The sequence below is a fragment of the Varanus komodoensis genome, unplaced genomic scaffold (genome assembly GCF_004798865.1).
Source record: "Varanus komodoensis strain SLA01 unplaced genomic scaffold, ASM479886v1 scaffold41, whole genome shotgun sequence".
Taxonomy (NCBI): Eukaryota; Metazoa; Chordata; class Lepidosauria; order Squamata; family Varanidae; genus Varanus; species Varanus komodoensis.
Window position 1 is genome coordinate 6,316,809 of NW_025335954.1, and position 25,582 is coordinate 6,342,390.

At 48.9% G+C, this 25,582-nt stretch overlaps 1 protein-coding gene across 7 annotated transcripts in view; it reads left to right on the plus strand.

The window, feature by feature from the left end:
• ARHGAP9 (Rho GTPase activating protein 9) overlaps nucleotides 1-25,582 on the plus strand; it is a 44,318-nt gene that overhangs the window by 17,019 nt on the left and 1,717 nt on the right. For 4 of the 7 annotated variants that reach the window (XM_044443219.1, XM_044443218.1, XM_044443222.1 and 1 more), the window contains 14 exons: nucleotides 4,620-4,856; nucleotides 7,864-8,040; nucleotides 8,237-8,347; nucleotides 8,918-8,979; nucleotides 10,080-10,161; nucleotides 11,304-11,399; nucleotides 12,264-12,362; nucleotides 13,248-13,359; nucleotides 13,481-13,591; nucleotides 19,185-19,283; nucleotides 19,424-19,501; nucleotides 20,264-20,317; nucleotides 23,305-23,439; nucleotides 24,329-24,434. In XM_044443219.1, the coding sequence (XP_044299154.1) occupies nucleotides 4,620-4,856; nucleotides 7,864-8,040; nucleotides 8,237-8,347; nucleotides 8,918-8,979; nucleotides 10,080-10,161; nucleotides 11,304-11,399; nucleotides 12,264-12,362; nucleotides 13,248-13,359; nucleotides 13,481-13,591; nucleotides 19,185-19,283; nucleotides 19,424-19,501; nucleotides 20,264-20,317; nucleotides 23,305-23,439; nucleotides 24,329-24,434 (1,559 nt within the window). Of the gene's footprint in view, nucleotides 1-1,359; nucleotides 1,569-2,734; nucleotides 2,890-4,619; nucleotides 4,857-7,863; nucleotides 8,041-8,236; nucleotides 8,348-8,917; nucleotides 8,980-10,079; nucleotides 10,162-11,303; nucleotides 11,400-12,263; nucleotides 12,363-13,247; nucleotides 13,360-13,480; nucleotides 13,592-19,184; nucleotides 19,284-19,423; nucleotides 19,502-20,263; nucleotides 20,318-23,304; nucleotides 23,440-24,328; nucleotides 24,435-25,582 lie in introns of those variants that run through there. The other 3 variants (XM_044443224.1, XM_044443223.1, XM_044443220.1) reach the window with 3 other exon arrangements.

Consider the following 25,582-nt stretch of genomic DNA (forward strand, 5'->3'; position numbering starts at 1 on the left):
CTGTTTCTTTGTTTCTAAGCAACAAAAACTCTTCTTAAAGACTGAGAAATTGTCATGGATGAGAGTCCATTAGCTAGATCTGACTGTTGCATCTGACAAGATGGGCTCTCATCCATGAAAGCTTCTACTGGAATAAGATGGTTTAGTCTTTACAAAGTGCCACAAGACTCTTTGCTGTTTTGGCCACACAGCATGACTGTAGCTGTCTCTCTGAAAACTAAAGAACTCAAAAACCATGTTTGCACATCATGGCAGCCTATGCTGGCAATAAGCCAGGATGGGCTGGTTGTTCCCTGAACAAGCCACGGTGTACCCGGCAGATGTTAGGACTCATTGTGGGATGCTTGCCACCTCTCACCCCTCCTTCTTCCGCAGTCCTCCCACAGGTACTCCAGAGGTCCCCACAGTGGGGCTCACTTTTCTCCCCACCCTTGTCACAACTATAAGCCATTTTCCGCTTGCTGCAACTTTTAAAAATCACTAACTTTTTTCCCTGGAGATTGCAAAAGCCAGCTTGATAGCCATGGACACTCTGACAGCCACTGATAGTCCCTTAAAAGTGCCCAAGCAGCACATCGGAGGGGCTATTACTGGTTGGGAAACTGTTCACAATCATGGCATGGGACATCCATCCAGTTCCAGTTGCCCCCAAGTGCCTCTTGGACACTTGTGGGGCAGCTAGCACTTGTGTGCTGGAAAACCTGGAAAAATTAACTTTTTTTTGCCACTTTGCTAAGCGAGCCACTGGTTGGTTCACACACAGTTCCCATGATAGGGTCAGTCTCCTGGGCAACTCATTGTGGATACATCAACCCCGCCTGCATCCCATGGGTTGTTAGGGTGGCTTGTTGCTCTCAAACAAGCCACTCAGTGGGAATCAGTCCATGTTCTATTGACACAACAACCCATGATGGGTAACAACCCACAATAGGTTGTCATGTTGTAGGAGCCCAGTCAATGGATGTATGTGTTCAGACTGTATGTTCTGCCATCCTGGGTATTTCAGGCCTCCATAATAAGGCCCATATTAGGAGGAAGAATTAAATGTCATAATTTTGGTGGTCTGTGGACATTAGTAAAAATTGTCATCAGATACCAATTCAAAATGCAGACTTAAGCAAAAACAAAATGTACAGCAATCTGCTTCAGCAGCCCATGTAACCTGAAGCCATGACCACAAATAAGTAACTCTTAAGAAAGCGTTGACTAATGTCACAAATAAGGAAATGTCTCTGAATTGCAAGCTTTTGCCGCGCCATGGCGGAGGCCTCGCTTAGGCACTGCCACAAGTCATGCCTCTTTCACGGCTTGTGGTTTGGGATGAGGGTGTGGTTTACATGTATGTGTTTTCCTTCCTTTGAAGATCGCATTAGACTCTTGGGTGATCGCTGCGTATCTGAACATCTCCCTCCACATCTTGCACCACTTCCCCTTTGGCCCTTTCTCTGATTGGAAGGGGGAGTGAGGCTGTGCTCACCCGTACAGGATGTGGGGGAAACCAGTGGGAGGGCCCACTCTTCAGGGTGTGTCTCTGAACTCCTCTGCTGACCTGGGCACTGACAGCTGCAGTAAGTACTGGACTGGGCAGCATGCTGGGTTGCTTTTCCCCAGCAGACTCCTAATGGCGTCAGGTAGACTTGTGGGGCATAATAGGATTGGGAGGCAGTGGGGCTGGGAGACACGGACACTGCTTGAGGGCTAAGGAAACTGCCGCAGAATCCTTACGACCCTGACCAAGGAAGCAGGAGTGCTCAACTTCCTCTGGAGCTTGAGCAATGAATATGGGCACGCCTACTGATGGAGGGAAGGCCTCGTTGAATCGAGAGCTCCTCCAGCAGAAGCGGCAGGGAAGCAAAAGCCGAGGGCAAGGCTGGGAGAAGAGCCGAGCGCCCGGGCAGAGTGTGGGGGGGTGCATGGATGAAGCCTGCTGGTCAGCGCGTGTGGTGGGGTTAGGAGAGTGGTGGGGTTAGGAGAGTGGTAGGGCAGCTTGGAGCAGCCATGGACAAGAGCTTGTTAATGATCTTACAGCTGGAAATAGGTGTTATGTAGCTCTGCATTTATTAATGTGCGTGCATTTATTTTGCAATGCCTTGCCTGTGAATCCAAGCGTGCACCTGTTTTCCCTTTAAAATAACGTTGTAGTTAGACTGAAGAGAAAGCGAAATCCTTTGAGAGGGTTCAAACCCAGATTTCCCAAGCTGAAGCCAAACACACTTTTCCGTACTAAGACTTGGCCTCCCCATTCATTGATTCCCAGCTCCAGGTCCTTTGTGAGAGAGCCTGGGTCTTCTTTGGATACATACACAGCATTATCCTATTGTACCTTGAAAAGGATCCTGTAGGAGATGTGCCTTACTCAAGGCCATATTCTGTGGCAAAATGGAGGTTGGAACCCAGAATTCCCCAGACATACAGAACTTTACGTTCCTACTCAGGTTTGCTTGTCTTTCCCAAATCACCCAGCAGTTACTCTTGAGGTTTTATCTTCTCATTGCAGGGAGAGATTCTTTATAGCTCTCCAAAGTCAGATTCCCACGTGACATTTCCTAGGACCTTATATTCTCCACCTGTCCCCACTGAGCACAATATCTCTTTTCTTACAGTATTTATTGGCTATCGATGTATGCATTTATGTGTAATTAAATTAACTTTTGCCTATACCTTTCTCACTAGTACTATGCAATAAGAAGAAAAAATAATTATGCAGTATGTATTGTTATTATTTCCCTTTATTTATTCTCTAATGGGGTAGGTGGGCAAGACCACATGATACTAGTACTCCAACATCTTACTCCACCCCCTTCTTCCTCTCTAGGTACAATTTTACATGCTGCTTACTATGCCCTATAAAACCTTAACCAGCTTCAAGCTAGAGCATTTTTGCACAAGGTATTCAACGTGTACTTGTGAATCCTGATAATGGTTGTTTATCGGTTCGGTAGACATTGTGAACCTCTAGTTCCTGTTCTGTTTTTTTCAGATAACTTTCCTGGGGTTTTATGTTATTTGGAAGTAGGAAAGTGGGATATTATTTCTGGAAACACTCTTTCTCTTAGTGTGTTGGTGCTATTCGGCTAAAGCACAATTCCACCTAGAGGTCCCATAGTAGAAAAGGACAAGCAATGTATGCAGAGCTCAGATTTTAATTCTGCAAAAACACTGAAAGTCACTAGAGTGATTCACAGCCTCATGTAGAAAAGCTCTCAGTGGATGGGCTTGCTTACCTAGCTGTCCCCCTCCCCTCAGAAAAGAGAGGTTGTAGATTGAGGTCTGTCACCTGGACTGCCTGCTCCCCCCTCCCCCTCCCCCTCCCCCTCCTCAGTGCCCTGTGATGGTCTCAGAAATCTACTGTGGGTTGTAATGATTCCTGGTTCTAGGCTGGAAGGGCACAATGCCAGTTCTGGGTGGTTGCCCATCTCCCATTTCAGATCTCCCTCAGACTACAGGCTTGGCAAAATGCAACCTTGAGCACCCCTCAGAACGTTCAAAGATCGACCTGTTTGGGCTGGCCCTCAGGGGTCTCAGTTGAAATGGGAATGAGGGGAGCAACATTTGCAGTGAACTTGTCTAAGTTGTCTAATCTGTGTGTGTGTATGCATGTGCATGTATGCGTGCTTTTCTTACCCACCGCCAGCCTTCAAGACAGGGTTGGTGATGGAGCAAAAATCACGGAGTCTGTTCAGGCTACTTTGCTTACCTGTTGCTTTCAGAAATTGTGCAAAATATAAACACAGGGAATTTACAACAGTGTGGCTCTGCCCTCAGGAAGAGCTGCTAGGCGAGGCTGAGTCGCTTCTGTGGAGCTGCTTTGGTTCAGTGAAACGTGTGCAGTGATGCTGCTGCTGATGCACCGGGGGTGTGCAGTTACTGGGGGTGGGCGCGGGGGGGGGGGGGCTTGCAGGCAGCTGCCTTTATTTGTGTATTTATTCAAACAGGAATAGCCTACCCTATTGGCATATGTTCCAGGGGGATATCAATAACTCTCAAGGGTGTGGTCCTGCCCTGGTGTGTCTGGCCACTGATTGGTGGAAGTTGTAGGGCTTTTTGGGGGGCGGGGTAGGGTCTAAACATGGTCAAGAGGGCACCCTACAACACTAAGTATAATAAATCAATTGGAGTGTTTTATTCAAACACCCTCTTCTCTCTGTGTTTATTGACAAGTCACTGTTGTTTTTACAGGGGTGGGGAGGCTGTGACCCTCCAGACATTTTTGGACTACAACTCATTCCATTGGTGATCTTGGTACATTCTTACCTTGGTGTCTGAGACTGATGGGAGTTGTAGTCCAACAGTACCTGGTAGGCTACAGGTTCCCTGCCACCCTCCAATCTGTTTATGGCTTTCCCATGTGTAACTCTCAAGGTGTATTCTCAGCACTCACACTGTCCTTAAAAAAAATAAGAAGAAGCAAATGCCCTGGGCCCATCTGTACGATCCAGCATTCAATAGGAGACTCTCAGCAGTGTTCTGGGTGACTGGAAAATGTTTATTTTGAAGGTCAGGCATGCAAAGTTCTTTCCCGGCCCCCCACGAAATCCCTGTCACGTGTTCTGTACCCCAGGAAGAGCGCAGGCCGCTTCCCGTGTAAAAACCAGCGTGTGCATGTTTTCTGCTGACAGATGCTGGATGAGACTCACCTGCCTCCACTCAGTCGCGGGGGGGTCGAGCCCGCGATGTATTGCAATCTAGAGGAGACGAACGCGTCACCCGCGATGCCTCCCAGCCCTCGCAGTCCCCCGCTGCAGGTGCTGGAGACCTGGGAGCGCCACATAGACTCGGTCTCGCAGCGCAGCTTCTTCTACAAGCCGGCGACCGGCGAGAAGTCCTGGAAGCCGCCTCGGAGGCTCCCGGAGATGGTGAGGCTGGCGCTGCTTTGGGGCGGCCACGCGAAGCAGGGTGTGCCGCTCGGGGCCTCGAGCGCTCGCCTGGCGCCGCAGCCGGGCCGACGAGCCGCTCGCTGCCGGCTGTCTCGGCGGGCTCGCCAGGAGAACCTCGATGGGTGAGGAGGCCGATGACGAGCGATAAACGCCACCGTGTGGATCGATCCTGTTCGGGTGCCTGCCAGCCAGCGCTGGCCTTTCCGGGGATCTATGATCGCCTCTTCTGTTCTCCTGCCGCGCCTCACCTGCTTTCCGCTTCCCCGCAGCACCCAGCTTTCCGTGGCCACCGAGCGTGGCCCGTGCGCACTGCGCTGCGTCTCAGCTATTACAGCATCTCTATGCTTCGACAAACTTTGCGGGTTACTTTGATCGTGCAGATGGCACCGTTTTGCGTCATTTTGTACTCAGAGGATGCGATCTCTGTTGCCCTATAGGTTAGAAAGGTAGATCAGGTCTGTCTCTTTCCTAGAGAATCGGCACATTTGCTCACGTGATGGGCTATGTTGTTGTGCCTGATGCAGGAGCATCAGGCACATGGCATGGGTAAGTTACTGAATATGGCTGATGCATCCTTAATAGTGTGATGCCAGAGTGGTGTAGTGGTTAAGAGCACAGGCTGGGGACTCAGGTGATCTGGGTTCTAGTTCCTGCTCAGTCACAGAGCCAGCTGAATGACCCTGGGTCTGTCACAGGCTCTCAGCCTGGCCTACCTCACAGGGTTGTTGTTGTGGGAATAGGATTGAGATCAGGAGAATGATAAAGTTACTGTTATTATGATATTGCAGGGGTGGCCAAACCGAGGCTCAGGAGCCACATGTGACTCTTTGACTTTATTTTGTGGGTTGCTGCTGCAGGCATCCATGGGTGCCCACTTGATTCTCACCACTCCCCCCCCCACCTGCTTGCTATGCACCACCTGCTCCTGCCATCTGCGGGTGCCTGCTTGCAGCTCTCAGATGTCTGACATTTACCATATGTGGCTCTTCCACCAAGCAAGTCTGGCCATCCCTGTTATATTGCATTTATATCCCACCTTTTTCCTTTTTTGAGGAACCCAGGATGGCTTATATTGCTCCTTCTAATCCTCCCAATAACAACCCTGTGCAGTAGGTTTGGCTGAGAGTGTGTGACTGGCCCAAAATCACCCAGTGACTTTCATGGCCAAGCAGCGTCTAGAACCTGTATCTCTTGAGTCCCAGTCCCATGCTCTAACTACCACACCACATCACACCGGCTCTTCTTTCTGCAAAAATAATGTTTAATGTAATGAAAATTAGAATGTAAAATGTGGTGAGGGAAGTGGCCACATTTAAATCATGTGGGACTTCCTGTAGGGAAGACCGTGGAAACCACAGGTGCAAAACCCCAGACCTGGTAGCTAAGGCCAATCTGGGCTTCGGAGTTTCCCCAGTAGCCACCCCCCTTTTGTTTGCTGGCCACACCCCAATCATTTGATGGCTTCCTGGCTTCTGTGCAGCATTCCTCCTGATCTAACCATTCGAAGTGCCTCTCCTAAGGCTTAATGACTGGCAGTGCTGAGCTGTAAGGCAAACTATGCTGGCATTTTTGCCCCACCCCTTTTGCCATCCGCCCACCGCCGGAACGGGAGCTTCTCTGGAATGCAATGTGGCCCTCAGCCTCTTCAGAAATAAATCCTTTCTGTTCAATGTTTATTTGCTTGCTATTCCTGCAAGCAGATGCAACTTTCAGGATGTGGAGTCACAGCAGTGCTTCCTTGCCACTTTTTAAAACATTTGTTTAAACTTTTTAAAAAACAAACAAACTTCTTTTTGCAGCAGGGCAGCTGTCAGCAGCAGCTTTACCAGCAACAGGCATGGGCTGCAGTGCAGGCACAGCATCCTGGGGTGCTGTTTGTTGGGAACGGGATGCTGGTGTGCAGCCAGGCCCGGAATCCTGCTCCGCGGGGCAGGGCCAGCCACGTGTTGTGTTGTGCGCAGCCGCACAGCCTCTGTTCTTGGCCCCTCACAGATGGCCGGAGTGGGCTGCTTCTGGCATGCATGGGGGTTGACGGAGATCTTGTGCAATGTAGTGGCTGGAGTGCTAGACTTGGGTCACGGAGACCTGGCCAGATCTTAAGCATGGAGCTCATGAAAGCTGCAGTTTTAGAACTGCAGACTGGGAGCTGAGCTTGACTGAACTCAGTGGGACTTACTTCCCAGGAGGTATGTCTAGGATGGCACTGCAAGTGACCTTGGCCAGTCACACTCCCCAGGCCTGACCTACAATGCAGGGCTGTTGTGAGAAAGGAGAGAACAGTCATGCAACTCACATTTAGTGCATGCTGGCAGGTGCACAGGTCAGCAACATGTCTGTGGCTGTGTGTGAATGCAACCATGCCCACTGGAAGGTTGTGCTTAAAGGTGCTTGGAGAAGGGCCTGCACCCCCCTTTTTCTGAGGGTGCAAGGCAGCCCTGGAGCAGGGGTTCACTTTTTGGGGATCCCCACCTTCCAGATCCAGCACTGCCACTGGGCCTCCTTGCTGACACCTGCTGCCCCCTCCCTTGCCAGAGGCTGCTCCCAAAGCCCATCGCTGGCTGGCACCTGAATGGTCGGGCAGTCTGCCAGGTGCAGGGGAAATTCTCCAATAATTGCTTTAACAAAGTCTGTGCCCCGGCACAGCGGAAGGAGGGAGGGCGCCAGCTGATCTCCGAGCCCATTCTTCCCCTTTCCCCACTCTCCACAGCCACGTGCCCCCTGTGCCAGAAACTCTCGTTCGCAAGCAGCGTCTGCGGTGGGGGTCGAGGCGCGGGAAAGCTGTGGGCCGCCGGGCCGCTGGCGGGGAAGAACTAGCAGGGGGGCTGTGGATGAAGACTGGGAGGTGGGGGTTGGAAGGGCGGCCTTACCCCTGCCTGCCCGTCTGCGCGCCCGCCCGCCCGCCTCTTGTCCTGCTCTCTGGAGAGCAGCGCCTTTTCGCTCCCTGGCCTTCCTCCCCACCCCCATTTCTGTGCATCTGTTTCTCCAGAGCCTGGTGCAATCGGACGGCTGCAGCCCCTCCACCCCCGCCGAGCCTGCTCCGGGGGAGCCCTCGGACAAAGCGGAAGAAGAGCGAGCGAGGAGCGAGCAGCCCGGCTGCCCCGGTCTCCGGACCAGGGAGAGGAAGCTGGGCTACGCCAAATCCATGGTGCTGCCGGAGACCCGGGTGCGTCCCGAGCGCGGGGGAAGCCGCGGGTCCGGCGGGGGAAGGCGGGCGCGGGACGGAGGGACGCGAGGGCAGGTCGTGGCGGCGTGCGCGGAGCAGGGGGGGGCACGCCGTGGGGCTCGCCCCGGGGGGAGGGGGGGAGGGGGCGGGCGGTGCGCAGCGGTTGCGAGATTGCCCTTCGCTCTTGCCCTTCCAGGGAGGCCATTGCAGGACCCTGTCTCAGCCCAGCTGTGCAGCCTGGCTGGGGGAGCTCTCGGCCTCAGCACCTGCCCATGACTCCCCTCCACGTGGCCCTGACCTGCGGCAGGTAAGCAGGGCGAGGCTCACCGGGAGACGTGACTGCCCAGGCAGAGGGCGCCGAGGAAGGGAAAGAAATGCAGGGCGAAGGAAGGTGTGGAGGCCAGGAGGCTAAGCGGGAACAACACTCCAGCCTTGGGAGAGACGGGGGATGGTGAGGCATCCATGGGTGCCCGAAAGCCCCGAGGAAGGAGCGGCACTTGTGCCCCTCCTTTGAGGGTGCTCCTGGTTCATTCCTGGTTTCTGCCGCTTCCCAGTATGTATGGTGCATCCTCTCCTCCTTCCCCGTCTCCTCTGGGGCTGATACCCCTTCCTCTCTCCCCAAGCTGTCCCCAACTGCTTGTCCCAGACAGGCCGGGGACGATGGGAGTGGCATTCAAACACATCCAGGGGGTACCCGGGTGGAGAAGGCCACTCTCAGCATCCTTTTTGCAGTGGGTGAATCTCTGGTAGCAATGGGCAGTGCCTTTGGCGATCCAGAGTTTGTGGCCAATAAAAAGTCTGTAGAGAGCAAGGGCATTTCAGGACAGAGCAGAGGACTTGACCAGGGCTGTGTGCTGATGCTGTCATTTGCCTGCAGATGGTGGAGAGGTCTGGACAGCTGAACAAAACCAAGATTGCAGAAGGAGGTCGGAAACTCAGGTAGCCCAGCTGGAGACCCAGTGGTGGGCCGGTGCTGGCGGAGGCTGTCTGGCTGTCTGTCCCTAGCTGCCAGAGCCCTTCTGCTAACCTGGCTGGCTCCTCAGCTTTGGCCACACAGCATTTCACAGCTGAAGGGATTTTGACAAGCAATGTTCTGGCCATGAATGGACAAAGGAGACAGGAGGTCCCCTTAGTGGATAATGGGGCTTTTTCAGCTACCATCACCATTGGGAGCAGGCCAGAGAAAGTCGGGATGAGTCCAGGCTCTCTCCACAAGAGAGACAGTCTTGGTAGAAGAGTGGAAGCAAGCTCAGGACAGAGTTTAGGAGCTACTAAATAAGCCTGGGCTATCCTACCATGCATAGACTCTCACAATGATGATGACTGTATGGGTGGCTATGATTGGTCCAATATCAGAGTCTGATGATGTGATTGGTCCAACATGACCACCTCAGTGTCTCCAAACATCAGATTTTAATGTGAGTAGGGTGGATCTAGGACAGGAATGAGTGATCAGGTGCCCCCAGAATGTTTTGGCTTGCAAGTCTCATAAGCCCTCACCAGCAAAGCCAATGGTCAGAGATTCTGGAAATTGTAGTCCAAAGCATTGGGGAGGTCGCTCTCTGTCCACCAGTTTTAGTCTTTGGGTTGACAAGTGGTTTATAGAAGGTAGGAAGAAGGGTTACTGGCTTTCACCTGGTCCCTCACCCCAGGTTGTTTGATTGCCATCAGCCTTTCATTTTAGATCCAGCTGAGAGGTACAACCTGAACGGATAAAATTGGTTCTAGGGATGGTTGCATCCAAGCAAGCAAGATGACAGCCTGCATGTGCAATTTGCAGAGGCAGGAAATGCACCCATTCACCACAGGTGCCATTCTCACAGGGACTACTCAGAGTTGGCTTCCCTAGCATTTGTCACAGGAAGAGTGAGGTACGAGGTCATTGTTACCACTGCAGCATTCCTTTCAGCAAATGAACACTGTGCTTGCAGTGGGGGAGCATTTATTCTAACACCTGTGTGTGCATGGAGTGGGTGTGTTGGCAATGTTACTCTTCTCAGCTTCTCACACGGTTTCTCTCACTGTTCCCACTCCCCCAGAAAGTGCTGGGCGCCATCATGGCTGGTGTTAGCTGGGAACAGCCTCATGTTTTACAAGGAACCAAAGGTGGCAACTGCATGGGTGAGTAGCATGGGCAGAGGATGGTCAGGAGCGAGCAGACCATATCCATTCCTCTGCCTAGCTTGCAAAACCTTTATGCTCAGTCCTTCATCGTAGGGATTTGTCTTCCTTTGGCAGCTTGCTCTCTGGAAATAGGGAAAGAGAGAAGGGATGGACAAAGGAGAAAAGTGTGCCTATGTGTGTGTGTGGGAGAGATTCCATATGCATCCCTGTCCAAATTGCCCTACTTTGCTCTACCTAAATCTCTGCTTTTGAAGAAAGTCCTATTTTTGACAGCTATCGAAGGCAAAGTGAAAGGAGCATGTGTGCTATTTTTCCATCCTGAGCATTTAGTCTTATCAGTAGTTGGCTAAATGGATCCCCAAGGATCTATTTGGCAGAAGAGTAACTCCCACCCACTTTCACTACTAAGATCACTTGATCACTTGTAGCTTTGCTCTCTCTTGATAGCTTACCTTTTGACAGCTGTCAGTGTAAAGCAACAGAAACAGTAAGCCTATTGGGAGCCTCTCTGTGTCAGTTCCCAGGGTTGATAGCTGCTGTACTGTGATAGCTGCTACCTCCACCCCTCCAGATCCACAGAAGTGTGTGCCTCTGCATTTGCATAAGTCCAGCTAGGAAGAAAAAATGAAAAAAAATTACACACACGGTTTTTTTTCTTTAACAATGGAATGGCCAACCAGTGACATCCCTCTACAGAGGGATTGTCACAGGCTCTCACTTAGGATGTAATTGTTATTATTTATTTAGCATACGGTGATAGAACAATTAGCCATGAGTCTACAGTGCTAATGCAGAGTAGATATCTGGCTGCCTGCAATTGCTAGTTCATGAAAAAAGAAGAAAAAATGAAAAATGAGAAGAAAGCCATGGTGAGCCTGAAATAGCTCACAGTCATGGCTAGGAGAGTGACAAGGTGGCTTTGACCATGTTGTCCCCTGGGATATAGGCTGGGAGACTGAGTGGGAGAAGGGGAAGAAAAAGCCCATGGCAAACCCAATCATCTGTGCATACACCAAGGATTGTTTGTATAGCAACCACCTCTCTGTGGCTTATTGCCAGGGTGGATTAGCGTGACACGCAAACCCACCCACAGTATACAGTGAAGTCTGGGGAACTTCCTAATTCCTTTCTTCCTGCAGACTCCGTTCGGTACCCGACCAGAAAGCAGTGTGGATTTGCGTGGGGCCCGCATTGAATGGGCCAGGGACCTGTCCAGCAAACGGAACGTCATCCACGTGAGTGTGGCAGTGCCCAGTGAATGGATTCCCGCCTGGCACACGGGGCTGCAAGCAGAGCCCTGTGTGCCCCACCATGAGTTGGTTGCTGTTCCTTTAATGGTTGTGTTTTGGGCTTAGGATGGGGAAGGACCTAAGTTAGCAGTCATTGCATGTATTGTGAGTGGGAAGAGGAGATAGAAGCTTCATAACAGTTGGACTGAATCTCATGGAATGTGAACACTGAGAATCATTCCTTCCTTGCCCTGGAGTCGAGTCAAGTGCAGGCACAGTCTTGGGGTGTAATGATCTTGGGAGCAAATGTCAACATGATCTTTGTCCTGTGACTACCCAGACACTTTTCCCTTGAATTATGAGACATTGCCCAAGTTTTCACATAAGCCCAGAATCCTGGTTTAATAAATGCAGCATGAACCAGCAGCAGACTGATTCCCACTTTGTTCCTCCATTTCCACAAATAAGCCAACAAACCACAAAGAGATTGCTTTGCATTGTGCCTGTATAGAGGGTTACAGCTAATTGTGCTTAAAGAAGCTAGGATCATAAGCCATCTTCAAATCAGGGTTGGTACCTGGCTTCCATATCATGGCTTGTTTAGGTACACCCAACCATCATCTCAGCTTAGTATGAAACACAAAGCTATTTCTTCCTGCTTGCTTACTCACCTGCAGGAGAGAAGGAAGGAAGTGGTTGCAAATGCGTTGTGTGGAGCAGCACAATGCTTACTCCCTTTGTAGTTTATTAAGCCCAGATTCTTGGTTTAGTTGTATGTGTGACAACAGCCAGTTTCTAATAGAAAAACAGGATGCGATGTTCCCTAGGCTGACCAATCTGGTCTCTTCCCGTTGTGCCTCTTCTTCTTAGTTCCGTACCGTGACTGGCAATGAGTATCTCTTGCAATCAGACAGCGAGACTGTGAGCCAGGACTGGTACCAGGCTATCAAAGGGGTCATCCGCAGGCTGGTGAGTAAGGGGCACTGTGCAGGCAGAAACCCCCATTTTTTCCTCTTGCTTGAAGTATTGCTGATGAGCAGAACCTTTCTGATGCTCATCAGGTGGTGCTCACAGGGCACTCAAGGAGGTCTGAAGGGGGCTGCCCAACAGGGGTCACCAGGGGGCAGGCAAAATAGAACATCCCCCCAGTTTATTTCAACAGGGGGTCCTTCCTGGCAGCACCTAAGCCGTGGCAGTCCTTTCTTATGCTTGTGGTGATGGGGAGAACATGCACAGGCTGAGAAACCACTGCGGGAGAAGGGAAGGGGCCAGGAAAGGGGGAATGGATTGGGTTTTGGCCCCCAGCCCTGAGGTGCTGCACTTCTGCCCCAAATGGCCAGGCCTCTGGCCTGCAGCCTGGCACTCCTCCTCCTCTCCAGGAACTCATGCTGCTCATGGTACCACCTCCGTGGAACCGTTGGAGCTGAGTGTGCTGCTGCTGTGAAGCTGAGGGACTGCTCCTCTCCCAGGCTGCAGCTGCTTGGACTTGGGGAATCTCAAGCAACCTTCGGGGTTGAGAGTCTTTGAATCCACAGTGATACCTGACTCCAGTGTGTCCTCTGTCCCCAAGCTTCCGAGTCCATGCCCGGGTGGCTGCTGGGCTCCAGTGTCACAGGTGGAATTAAAAGTCGATGCTGGGGGCCATTTTGCATGGCTGACCACAGAGAGGGGCAGCAGGACGCTTGTCAGTCAGGGCTCTGTCCCTCCAGTGAATCACTGGCCAGCCTAGCCCATCCCAGCCTGGAGGGCTGCACTGAATCAGTCTGCAGAATACAAAATGGGAAGGAAACTCACCTGCCTGTTCTGGATCATCTCTTCCCTTCTGGCTTACTCTGCTTCCCTTCCACACTGCAGGATGAAGAGAACCCTCTGGACGAGCCGCTGCTGTATCCGCTGTACCGCTCCAACAGCGCTGACCTTGTGGATCTCAGTGCTGATGAGGAAGATGATCTGGGACTCCCAAAGGGTGAGACACAGGCAGGCAGGACTGGGTGGATCCGAGATGGAGCAGATACAAAGCTGCCTAAATTTAGCAAGGCTGGATTGGCACAAGGGGTTTGCCTCATCTTCTCCCCTTCTCTCCCTAGCACCGGCAAGTCCTGACCGAGCCTACAAGAAACGGGTCAAGAGCAAGTTGAGGCGGTTCATTGCCAAACGACCACCCCTGCAGAGTTTACAGGAGAAAGGACTGATTCGAGGTGACTACCCGAGCTCCTGTAGCAAGATAGTGGGCACTGTCAGCAGCAGCAGCAGCAGCAGCAGCCCCCCCTCCTCCTCCTCCTCCTCCTCCTCCTCAATAATTTATTTCATTTCTTTACCACCCCAGAGCTGAAGCTTTTTGCTAGGTTGGCAACAATCTGATGCATGCTTATTTTGGTGCCTGGCTGTGCTGTCTGGATGATCTTTGGCATGCCTGGAATGGAACCTTGGAGAAGGCAAAGGGAGCTCCCAGGCCAGGACTGCTGCAATGAATGGATGCACATTTTGGTGTGACTGTTGTTAACATGAGTGCGTAGTGCCTGGGACTAGTTACACTCTGCACCTCAGTGTCAGAGCTATCTTAGAACTAATTTTAAAGTGTATATGTCTGTACATGGCAGCAAGTGAGATAACAGAAATATAGCCTTAACATAAATCAGAATAACTCAGCCCAGAGGACAGCTACCAAACGATGGAATATTCCAAAGTGTGGCATTTGGGGTTATGTGCCAATTTCCTCCTGGCTGAGGAGGTATTCCAGCATCAAGCTGATCTACCCAGTTGCTCTTGTAACCACTGTTTTTGGGTCAGATGGCAACTCTTTTGCAACAAGTGATCAATCTGAGAGGCTGGAATTATCTAAAACGCAGGCTTTGCAATTGCTTACTTCAGTTTGCTTTGGGCAAGACTGTGGATTTATGGTTTCTGAAACGTGTGTAAGTTGTTTTAGCTACTTACCGCAAATAGCATTCTGTCTGTTTACAGTTTCTGTGTGTGCATGTCTGTGTGAGGGAGAATGAGAAAGTGATTATGAGCACATAGTCACACATGTGGACCTTATAAAATGCACAGTTTACAACCTTTACGACTAAATTAACTAGATCAGAAGCGAATGTGTTCTGCGCCCTCTTCATCTACTTGCACAAAGAGGCAATGCAGAAAGGACACCAATGTGTGGTGTTTCTGGCCTTGCCTCTCACAACACATAGCTCTCCCCACCATCCATGTGTTATTATGAACCTCTGAGATGGGCCATCCATCCATCCATCCATCCAATTACATTAGTATACAACCTGAAGCTCTCTGAGTGGTTTACAAGACAATCCATAAAATATAGTCGTAAAACATACGACAAAGCTCTAAGTTTAGAACAGAATAATACCAAAGTGACAAGATGAAATAAAAGCCAGAAGCATCACAAAGACCTGAAAGCTCTCAAACACAATTTTAAAAAGAGCTAAAAAGCACAGGAAAACAAAAAAACTCATCTGGCGCTAAGAAGGCTTCTATATAAGCTCCAAGACAGTCTTTCTGGAAAGGATAGTCTGTATCTGAGGTGACATCACTGAAAAGGCCGTCTCCTTAGTTGTCAACCACTTCACCTCATTTGATGAGGTCTCCCAGAGGAAGGCTACTGAAGATGAGCAGGTATATTTAGGAAGACGCAGTTCCTCAGGTGACCTACCCCAAGTCTTTTTGCCTGTGCGCGTAAACCTCTCTGTGCACAGGGCTTCCTTGGATCCTTGATCGGTGGTGGCAGAGGGAGGGGGACATGGGACGTGGTCGGGAGTGGCTCCACATGCATGGTTCCAGGGCCAGTACCCTTCCCAGCTGCATTGCTCCTTCACAGAACAGAAAATAGAACTGCCAAGATCGTACGTCCCTTATAGAAATCTCCGGTGCAACCGCACTTGGAATATTGTGTTCCAGTCCCCTTACCTGAAAAAGGACACAACTGAGTTTGAAAAGGCTCGGAGAAGGGCAACAAAAATGATCAGGGGAATGGAGCTGTTCCCCATGTGGAGTGCCTATAGCAACTGGGGCAGCATAAAAAAAGACAAGGAAGAGGAGACATGATGAAAGTGTTTAAAATAATGCCCAGTGTGGAGAAAGTAGAGAGGAAGACATTTTTCTCCCTCTCCCATAACACTCAAACCCAGGGCCATCCCTTGAAGCTGATTGGTGGGTTTGTTGTTAGTCGCGAAGTCGTGTCCGACCCATCGCGACCCCATGGACAACATTCCTCCAGGCCTTCCTGTCCTCCACCATCTCCCAGAGTCCACTTAAGCTCACGCCAACTGCTTCAGTGACTCCGTCTAGCCACCTCATCCTCTGCCATCCCCTTCTTCTTTTGCCATCTATTGTTCCCAGCAATAGGCTCTTCTCCAGGGAGTCCTTCCTTCTCATTAGGTGGCCAAAGTATTTGAGTTTCATCTTCAGGATCTGGCCTTCTAAAGAGCAGTCAGGGTCAATCTCCTCTAGGACTGACCGGTTTGATCGCCTTGCGGTCCAAGGGACTCGCAGGAGTCTCCTCCAGCACCACAATTCAAAGGCCTCAATCCTTTGGCGCTCAGCCTTCCTTATGGTTTAGCTTTCACAGACATACATTGCAACTGGGACAACCATAGCCTTGACTATACACACTTTGGTTGGCAGGGTGATGTCTCTGCTTTTTAGTATGCTGTCTAGATTTGCCATAGCTTTCCTCCCCAGGAGCAAACGTCTTTTAATTTCTTGGCTGCAGTCCCTGTCTGCAGTGATCTTGGAGCCCAGGAAAATAAAATCTGTCACTACCTCCATTTCTTCCCCATCTATTTTCCAGGAAGTGATAGGACCAGATGCCATGGTCTTAGTTTTCTTAATGTTGAGTTTCAAGCCAACTTTTGCACTCTCTTCATTCACCTGCATCAAGAGGCTCTTTAGTTCCTCTTCACTTTCTGCCATGAGAGTGGTATCATCTGCATATCTGAGGTTGTTGATATTTCTCCCAGCAATCTTAATTCCAACTGGTGATTCATCTAGCCCCGCCTTTCTCATGATGTGCTCTGCATATAAGTTACATAGGCAGGGCAACAGTATACAGCCTTGCCGAACTCCTTTCTCATTTTTGAACCAATCAGTGGTTCCGTGTCCAGTTCTCACTGTTGCTTCTTCACCCACATATAGGTTTCTGCAGAGACAAATAAGATGGTCTGGTACTCCCATCTCTTTAAGGACTTGCCACAATTTGTTGTGATCCACACAATCAAAGGCTTTAGCATAGTCAATGAAGCAGAAGGAGATGTTTTTCCGGAACTCCCTAGCTTTCTCCATGGTCCAGTGTATGTTGGCAATTTGATCTCTAGTTCCTCTTCGAAATCCTGCCTGTACTTCTGGTAGTTCTTGGTCCACATACTGCTGGAGCCTAGCTTGTAGGATTTTGAGCATCACTTTGCTAGCATGTGAAATGAGTGCAATAGTGCGGCAGTTTGAACATTCTTTGCCATTACCCATCTTTGGGATGGGTATGTAAACTGACCTTTTCCTATCCTGTGGCCACTGTTGCGTTTTCCAAGTTTGCTGACATATTGAGTGTAGCACTTTTACTGCATCGTCTTTTAGGATTTTAAATAGCTCAGCTGGAATACTGTCACCTCCACTAGCTTTGTTGTTGCTCAGACTTCCTAAGGCCCATTTGACTTCACATTCCAGGATGTCTGGCTCGAGGTCAGTGACCACCCCATCGTGCGTATCAGGGACATTACACAGAAGAACTATACAAGAAAGAGCTTAATGCCATCTCTTCTTAATCTCTTCTGCCTCTGTTAGGTCCTTGCCATTTTGGTCCTTTATCATGCCCATCGTTGCATGAAATTTTCCTCTCATATCTCCAATTTTCTTGAAGAGATCTCTGTTCCTCCCTATTCTATTGTTTTCTTCTATTTCTTTGCACTGTTCATTGAAGAAGGCATTCGTATCTCTTCTAGCTCTTCTCTGGAATTCTGCATTCAATTGGGTGTATCTTTCTCTTTCTCCCTTGCCTTTTGCTTCCCTTCTTTCCTCAGCTATTTGTAAAGCTTCCTCAGACAGCCATTTTGCTTTCTTGCATTTCTTTTCTTTGGGATAGTTTTAGTTGCTACCTCTTGTACAATGTTGTGAACCTCTGTCCATAGTTCTTCAGGCACTCTGTCTATCAGATCTAATTCCTTAAATTTATTTGTCACCTCTACTGTATATTCATCAGGGATATGATTTAGGTCATACCTGAGTGGCCTAGTGCTTTTGCCTACTTTCTTCAATTTAAGCCTAAATTTCGCCACAAGAAGCTCATGATCTGAGCCACAGTCAGCTCCTGGTCTAGTTTTTACTGACTGTATAGAGCTTCTCCATCTTTGGCTGCACAGCACATAGACAATCTGATTTCTTTGTTGACCGTCTGGTGATGTCCATGTGTAGAGTCGTCTTTTGGGTTGTTGGAAAAGAGTGTTTGCTATGACCATCGTATTCTCTTGACAAAATTCTACCAGCCTGTGCCCTGCTTCATTTTGCACTCCAAGGCCAAACTTGCTTGTTATTCCAGTTATCTTTTGGCTTCCTACGTTAGCATTCCAATCCCCCATGATGATAAGGACATCATTTTTGGTGTTAATTCTAGAAGGTGTTGTAGGCCTTCATAGAACCGGTCAACTTCAGCCTCTTCAGCACCAGTGGTTGGGGCATAGACTTGGACTATTGTGATGTTGAATGGTTTTCCTTGGATTCGAACTGAGATCATTCTGTCATTTTGGAGATTGTATCCCAGTACTGCTTTTCCTGCTCCTTTATTGACTATGAAGGCTACTCCATTTCTTCTGAGAGATTCTTGCCTGCAGTAGTATACCTGATGGCCATCTGAATTAAATTCACCCATTCCTGTCCGTTTTAGTTCACTGATTCCTAAGATGTCGATGTTCAGTCTTGTCATCTCATTTGACCACATCCAGCTTGCCTTGATTCATGGATCTTACATTCCAGGTTCCTATGGAGTATAGATCTTTGCAGCATCAGACTCTCCTTTCACTACCAGATACATCTGCAACTGAGTGTCCTTTCTGCTTTGACCCGGTCGCTTCATTCTTTCTGGCACTACTAGTACTAGCCCTCTGCTCTTCCCCAGTAGCATATTGGACACCTTCCGACCTGAGGGGCTCATCTGCCAGCGTCATATCTTTTTGCCTTTTGGTACTGTCCATGGGGTTTTCATGGCAAAGATACTGGAGTGGGTGGCCATTTCCTTCTCCAGTGTACTGGCACAGGGCTTCTAGTCGGCAGCCAAAGATCCGGCAGCTTCCCATGGAACTGGAGCATTCTGCCCTGCTAAGCCTTCATTGAGCTATGCAAGCCCCTTTGCCATGACAGGGCAGTGATCCATGAAGGAGTGGTGGGAGGAGAGATAAAAGGAAGTACTTCTTCATGCAGTGTATAGTTATGCTATGGAATTCACTGCCACAGGAAGTGGTGATGGCCACCATCTGGATAGCTTTAAAAAGGGATTGGGAAGATTCACGAGGGAGGAGTCTATCAATGGTTATTAGCCTTGCTGGCTGTGTGCTGCCTCCTTTACCCGAGGTGGCCTGCCTGCATACTCTGGTTGCTGAGGAGCTTGGGCAGGAGGAGGCCTTGCACCCATCCTGCTTGAGGGATCCTGTGGGCAGCTGGTTGACCACTGTGTGTACGGGATGCTGGATTAGGGGGACCCTCGGTCTGATCCAGCAGGGCTTTTCTTATGTTCTTCTGCTTCCCATGGAAGTGGAGTATCCTGCCCTGCTAAGCCTGCTTCTCTTTTATCCCCAGACCAGGTCTTTGGCTGCCGACTGGAAGCCCTGTGCCAGCGTGAAGGCAGCACCGTACCCCGCTTTGTCCGGCAGTGCGTGGAAGCGGTGGAGCAGAAAGGTCAGTGTGCGCGGAGGGGCTCCCAGGCAGCGCTACCAAAGCCCTACCTCGGGCTGGGGAGAGAGCTGTGCATCTGTGCCCCCTTTTCCACTCCTTTGGGTTAATGGCATTCACAGTTGGGTCCGTCTCTTCCCCTGCAGGGCTGGATGCGGATGGAATCTACAGGGTCAGTGGGAACTTGGCCATCATTCAGAAGCTGAGGTTCATAGTTGATCGCGGTGAGTGCCTGCACTGATGTGGAGACAAGGCATGGCGAGGGAGGGGATGCTGAAGGGAGAAAGCTGGCCTGAACTGTCCTGCCCAGCCCCGCTCTCCCTGCCCCAAGGTGAGGCCTGAAAAACCAGGCCTGCCATTCTTTTTGGCGTGATCTCATTTGCCCTGGGGAAGAGCCCCAGGAGGGGGAAACTGGCCTGCTGGCCAACATCTCTGACACTATTGCTTCCCTATCGCCATAGCTATTTCCCAAACTGTTTTTATTAAAACAGAAGAAAGGGTAGAGCGAAAAATGAACAAAAGCATGCAGACGATGATTTCATGCATGTCCACACACACACACGTTCTTGTATATGAGAGCTAGTGTGGTGTAGCAGTTAAACTAGGACTTGGGAGATCGGGGTTCCTGTCCTGTCTTGGCTATGAAGCCCACTGAGTGATTTTGGGCCACTCAATGACTCAACTTAACACACCTTGTGAAGTAGTTATGAGAATAAATAGAAAGGAGGCCCCTTGCAAGAAGGAAAAAAGGCAAGATATAATTCATAACAAAAAAAGAAGAAGATGAAATCAAAGTGCTAATTGTGGGCCTGACACATGAGGTGAGGGGCAAGTTGAATGGCTGGTATCTATAATGTGCAAGAGAAGTTGGAAAACTGCAGTGACACTGTGAGTGTCGCTTGGCCTATTCTTAAGTGTCTTGTTTCTTTGCCGCAAGGGCCCATTCTTGGTCTGGTGTCCTCAACAGCTATTATGTTGCTTTGCAGAGCGGGCAGTGACATCAGACGGGCGTTATGTCTTCCCGGAGCAACGCTGCCACGGTAAGTCTGGCTGGCTGCTTTTCTGTGCCTTTGCCTCTCGAAGCTCAAGGGCCTTCTAACTGCACTGATCATGCAAAACAAGAAAGCCAATGGCTGACTTTCCATCAGTGGCAAGAAGCCCAGCAAGGTGTGCAGGGTGCACCTGCTGTGTTTGGAAGAAGAATCAGACTCCTCCAAACCTTACAAAATTCCTTGAAAAGTCACCTGAGATTCCATCACTGCAGAAGCTGTTGAGAAAGCAGCAATACTAGTGGCAGCAAAGGAGGGTGGCAGCGGACCCTGGACCCTGGATGTGGCTCTCCCGCTGCAGTCAGTGCAGCTTGCCTTGGAGTCATGCAGGCCTCTTATTCTTAGCCAGTAAATCGACATGAAAACAAATAGAACACATTTCTTTCCTTGCTGTTCCAGAAACTGAGTATCAAAACCATTGGGTACATGTTTTTAGAATAAGGGTTTAGGTTAAACGTTAGGAAGAATTTCCTGAGGGCACAAGAATTACAACATGTGGGTGGTGGAATGGTTTTGGGCTCAATCTTAAGGTTATGGCTCAGGGGAGGGAGAACTGAGCCTGGAAGTAACTCTGAGTAGGCCGGCAAAGCGACCAAAGGCAAATAACACTGGAGAGCTGCCAGGGTCGTACTCATCGGGGTTACAAAAAACAAGATGAGTGTGCTGGTTTTGAGACTGGGAAGGTGCTATGAGTGGCTGGAAAGGATGGGCAGTGCCGAGAAATGGCCAGAAATCTGACCTTTTGGAAACAGCTGTGATGCATGGGCGGTCGAGCCCTATGTTAGGGTCAGGGTAAACTCCAGGTTAGGGTTAGTGTTTCGAAAACCAAGATGACTGTGGCATTTTTGAGGCTTGGTACATACTCCGAGTGGCTGGAAAGAATTAGCTGTGCCGAGAAAAGGTGGGATTACTGGCATTTTGCATACCCGTGAAGAGCATGGGTAGTTGAGCGATACTGGGTCAGGATTAAAATCCAACTAAGGTCCGGGTTATCAAATCCAAGATGACTGTGGCACTTTTGGGGCTTGGATCATATTAAAAGTGTCCGGAAAGGATGAGCAGTACCAAGAAATGTTGAATAACCTGACCTATTGTTAACCAGGGGGATGCATGGGCAGTTGAGCCCTATTCTAGCTAAGGGTTAAAATCCAGGTTAGGGTTAGGTTTACAAAAACCAGGATGAGTATGACACTTCTGAGACTTGGTACATGCTCAGAGTGGCCAGAAAGTATGAGCTGTGCCAAAAAAAATGTCCAGAAACCAGACCTTTTGGAAACCGTTCTGATGTATGGCCTCAAATTAGCCTAGAGTGGGTAAGGTAAATGGATGATGAGAAATCCCCAGAGTGTTCCTTTTGCATAAAGCGTCTGAATGCAAATTAGATGCATATGAGATGTTGCTGGGGATTACCTGGGGATTTGGTTTTGGGTTCCAGTTAGAGTTAGAGATCGATTTGGGTTTGGGTTGTGGTTAGGGTTCAGCTTAGGAAAGCACAGCTTTCTGTACATGTGCAAGGGCTGAAATCTTGTCTGGAGCAGGCAAACAAAGTGATCAATCAATATGAAACCCTCACTTGCAGCCTTTGCGCATGTACAGGTGCTCTAACTTGGTGTTATGATTGGGGTTGAATTTCAGTTTATGGTTAGATTTGAGGAAAGGTGGGTCTCTTTCATATTGGCTTGATTGGCCAAACAAAGCTAAACAGGAGCTCTCTCATGCTTGCCCTTGCGCATGTCGCTGTGAATGGGTAGCAACACTAGCTGGGTGTTTGCATTGTGGTTCACCTGCAGGCTTAAACTGAGGAACACCTCAGTCTTGGTATGCTGCGGGGGCCGTGGCATAGCCACCTTGGTCTAACAGAGAGAGTGCTCAGGGATAACAAACTGAGTGCTGCCTTTGTGTGTGTTTTAAGAATTCTTAGGGATAGTGCATTGATGTTTTGGTCAGGGCTTAGCTGCAGAATAAGTTCAGGAAAAGGTGCTTGTGCAGGCCCTGGAACTAGCCTCCAGGCTAGTCGTGCTGGACAAGCAAAACGACTGATCAACAAGAATATATCAACTGCTGTATTTCTGCATATTTCCCAAATTTGCCTTGAAGTGGGAAATTGGGCCTGTTGTTGGACTGATTTCCTGTTCCTGATGATCAGAAGTCTTTAGTTCACAGACTTCCATCGCTAAGAGAGACTGTGATTTGTGCACATTTTGTTTAAATACTAATAAAAATCCATGCAAATAGGCATCTGAAATCCGGACGGGATTTGTGTAGATTTTGCTGATTCGTATAAAATCATAATTTGCACAAATTAAGAATTGTACAAGATACTATTTTGGGCAAATTGGCCGATTCTGTGCACATCACACTACAGGCACATGGTTGTCCAGTGTTTTTTTTTTTGTGCAGATTTCATTAGCAGTGAAAGCATTTGCAGGCTGTGGTTTGCCCTAGAGGCAGAAAGCTACAATCTGCCTCAACTTGAACTGCAGCCAGTTATCACCAGCACAAGGTTAACAGTCTGGAATCCGAGGAGCCGAATTCACCAGCCCCATCATCACCAGCCCCATCAGCTTCACTTCCCTCGTCTCCACAGTTCCATGGGTATTTGTGTAGCAACAGCACCTCCCACAGGATTCATAAGGTTTACCAGGTCACGGCTCGGAGAGTCACTCTGTACATTGAAAATTTCCAATTCCAAACTGGAGTGTTTGGTGCTTCCTCCTCCTGGTCCTTTCTGGTTCTGTCGTACTTTCCTGCCTGTTTGAAAACTGAAAAGGATCAGGAATGGAATGGAGTATCCTGGAGAGGTCATGGCTGCATCAGGAAAAGCTGGAAATGAAGTATTCTTCATTACAACTTTTTGTTATCAGTGCTACATTGTCAAGGAATGTGTTCCTTGAGACTCTGAGCTCGAAGGATTCCTGTGTTCTCTCCTGGATCAATGTGCCACACATTGACTCTTCCTGCTATTCCTTAATTCCCAGAGGACAAGCTGCACCTGACTGACCCGCAGTGGGATGATGTGCATGTGATAACAGGGGCCCTCAAGCTCTTCTTCCGGGAGCTGCCTGAACCACTGGTGCCTTACAGCCTTTTTGATGAATTTATAGCTGCTGTCAGTAAGTGCATTTCCTGTTCCCTGCCCTTTAGCTTTGGCATCACTAATGTGGGTGATGCATACCCCAATTTCCTGCCAGAAGTAAAACTCCATGATATTCTCTTCAATGCTAGGCCCACCTCTAGGAAGCATGCCATGTGCAATGAATTTGTTCGCCTAGCTTTCTCCTGCAGAAAAAGAACAACTTTCCAGATGCTCCTTGCACCTTATGCACGGGGTCCAAATATATAGAATAATTGTCTGTTTGATATGGATCATTCGTTGCTTTCTGGGAACACAGTAGTTCCTCAGTTAAGCCACTTGGGCATTGGCAGATCTTGGGTTGCATTCCAGCCTGCCCTCCAGAAGAGGCCTTCCATTTACCCATTCAATAGGCTCTCCTGACTTTCTGACACAATAACCCCACTCAGGTTGAGTATGCATTGAATGTGGGCTGTCAGTGAACTGCAGGTTGTTGCTGAAATGTGAATTACTGTGTTTAAAGGAGGTTGTGCTAATACACCAGGGACCACACAAGGCAATGGGTCTCCCTCCTCCCCTTCTTCGATTCCTCCTGTCCCTTCCAGAACAGGCCTACTCTCCTGGTTGGCCTGGGAACCTGTGGGCAGACAACGTGGGGCCTTCAAATGCCTCCCCCTCTCCCTGAGTCTGCAAGGTCATCTTGCTCAGAATCTGAGCCATGATGACCCTGGGATGCCTGCCAAGAATGGTGCTTGTTTTCACTCACTTCATCCTGAGTTCCACAAGATGAGCTGCAGATGGAAACAAGCACCCTAGTTTTCTGGTGAGAGCTGATGCCATTTCTTTGGAAAGTGCACATGTCCTTATAAGCAGTCCCATAAACTCCTCCTCCACCACAACAAAAGTGTGACCTTTGCTTTTCATTACAGAGTTGCCCGACTTGAAGGAGAAAATATCCAAGCTGGCAGGGTTGATCCAGAGCCTTCCCCAGTCGAATCGGGACACACTGCAATATCTCCTGGAGCATCTCCGAAAGTAAGGAAATTGAGTTCAACTGTCCAAATTGCCTGTGTCCCTGCTTTGCTATCCCGTGCTGAAACATGCAGCTTGTTACTCATACCAGACTTTCTCTGTCAATGGTTCTTATCTGAGGAAGGTTACTTTCATACTAGTCTTTTAGCAGTATTGAGGCATTACTTTTCTGTAGCCAACTAGAAACTGAAATTAAACGGAGGCCCCATGTGGCATATAATGTAGTGCTACATTACTTAGCAACAGCCTTTCCATGGCCAAAAGCTTTCTGGGTTTCTTAAAAATATGTTCTGCTCAGAAAAGGTCCCCAGCAGCATTAATTAGTAGTGTCCTTCTCCTTGCCAGGTCTCTCTATTTTATTGCTTCCTATGCAGCACAGGTGAGTGTATTGCCTCTCAAATGGCCCTTAAAAATCTCATGTTCCCAGTAGAATCATGGCAGCTTTAATTGCTGGTTCTCTTTCATTATTACATTTCCCTTTTCTAGCGAAATAATCTCTGGAAAATCAAATGAAGCAAACCACTAAAAGTTATTTGTTTTTCGGCGCCAGGCGAAGACCTTTTTATTTAAATGTCATTTTAATTGCTAATATTAATTATTTATTTTGCATCTTTGGCCAGGACGTCTCCAATTATATTGTTGTTATATTGTTATTATTTATTTATTGTTGTGAGCCGCTCTGAGGCTTCGGCGAATGGGGCGGCATAGAAGCTATCTAAATAAATAAATAAATAAATAAAGAATGAATGAATGAATGAATGAATGAATGAATGAATGAATGAATGAAAAAGAAAGAATGAAAGGAACCCATTAAAGCTTTCCTCCAGAGTTCTGGGAATAAAAGCTAACTACAAGGGAAATCCTGTAGCTGCATTGAACACAAAAGAATAAAATGAGTAGTACCTCCAACAAGGAAACTTTTAATTAAAGGCAGTGTGGCAGTGTCTAGGAAAAAGATATAATCGGGAAGCACCATAGTAGAATTCCATCTCTTGTGTTTTTGCCCTCAAGTCAACTTTGTGAGTATATATTTGTTTAGAAAATCTGAACATGGCAGTATTGGACGTGAGAATTGCATGACACTTTTGAGGCAAGATAAACATATGCAATCAAGTGGCTGAGATCAGAATACCGAAATACGTCTTTTCTAA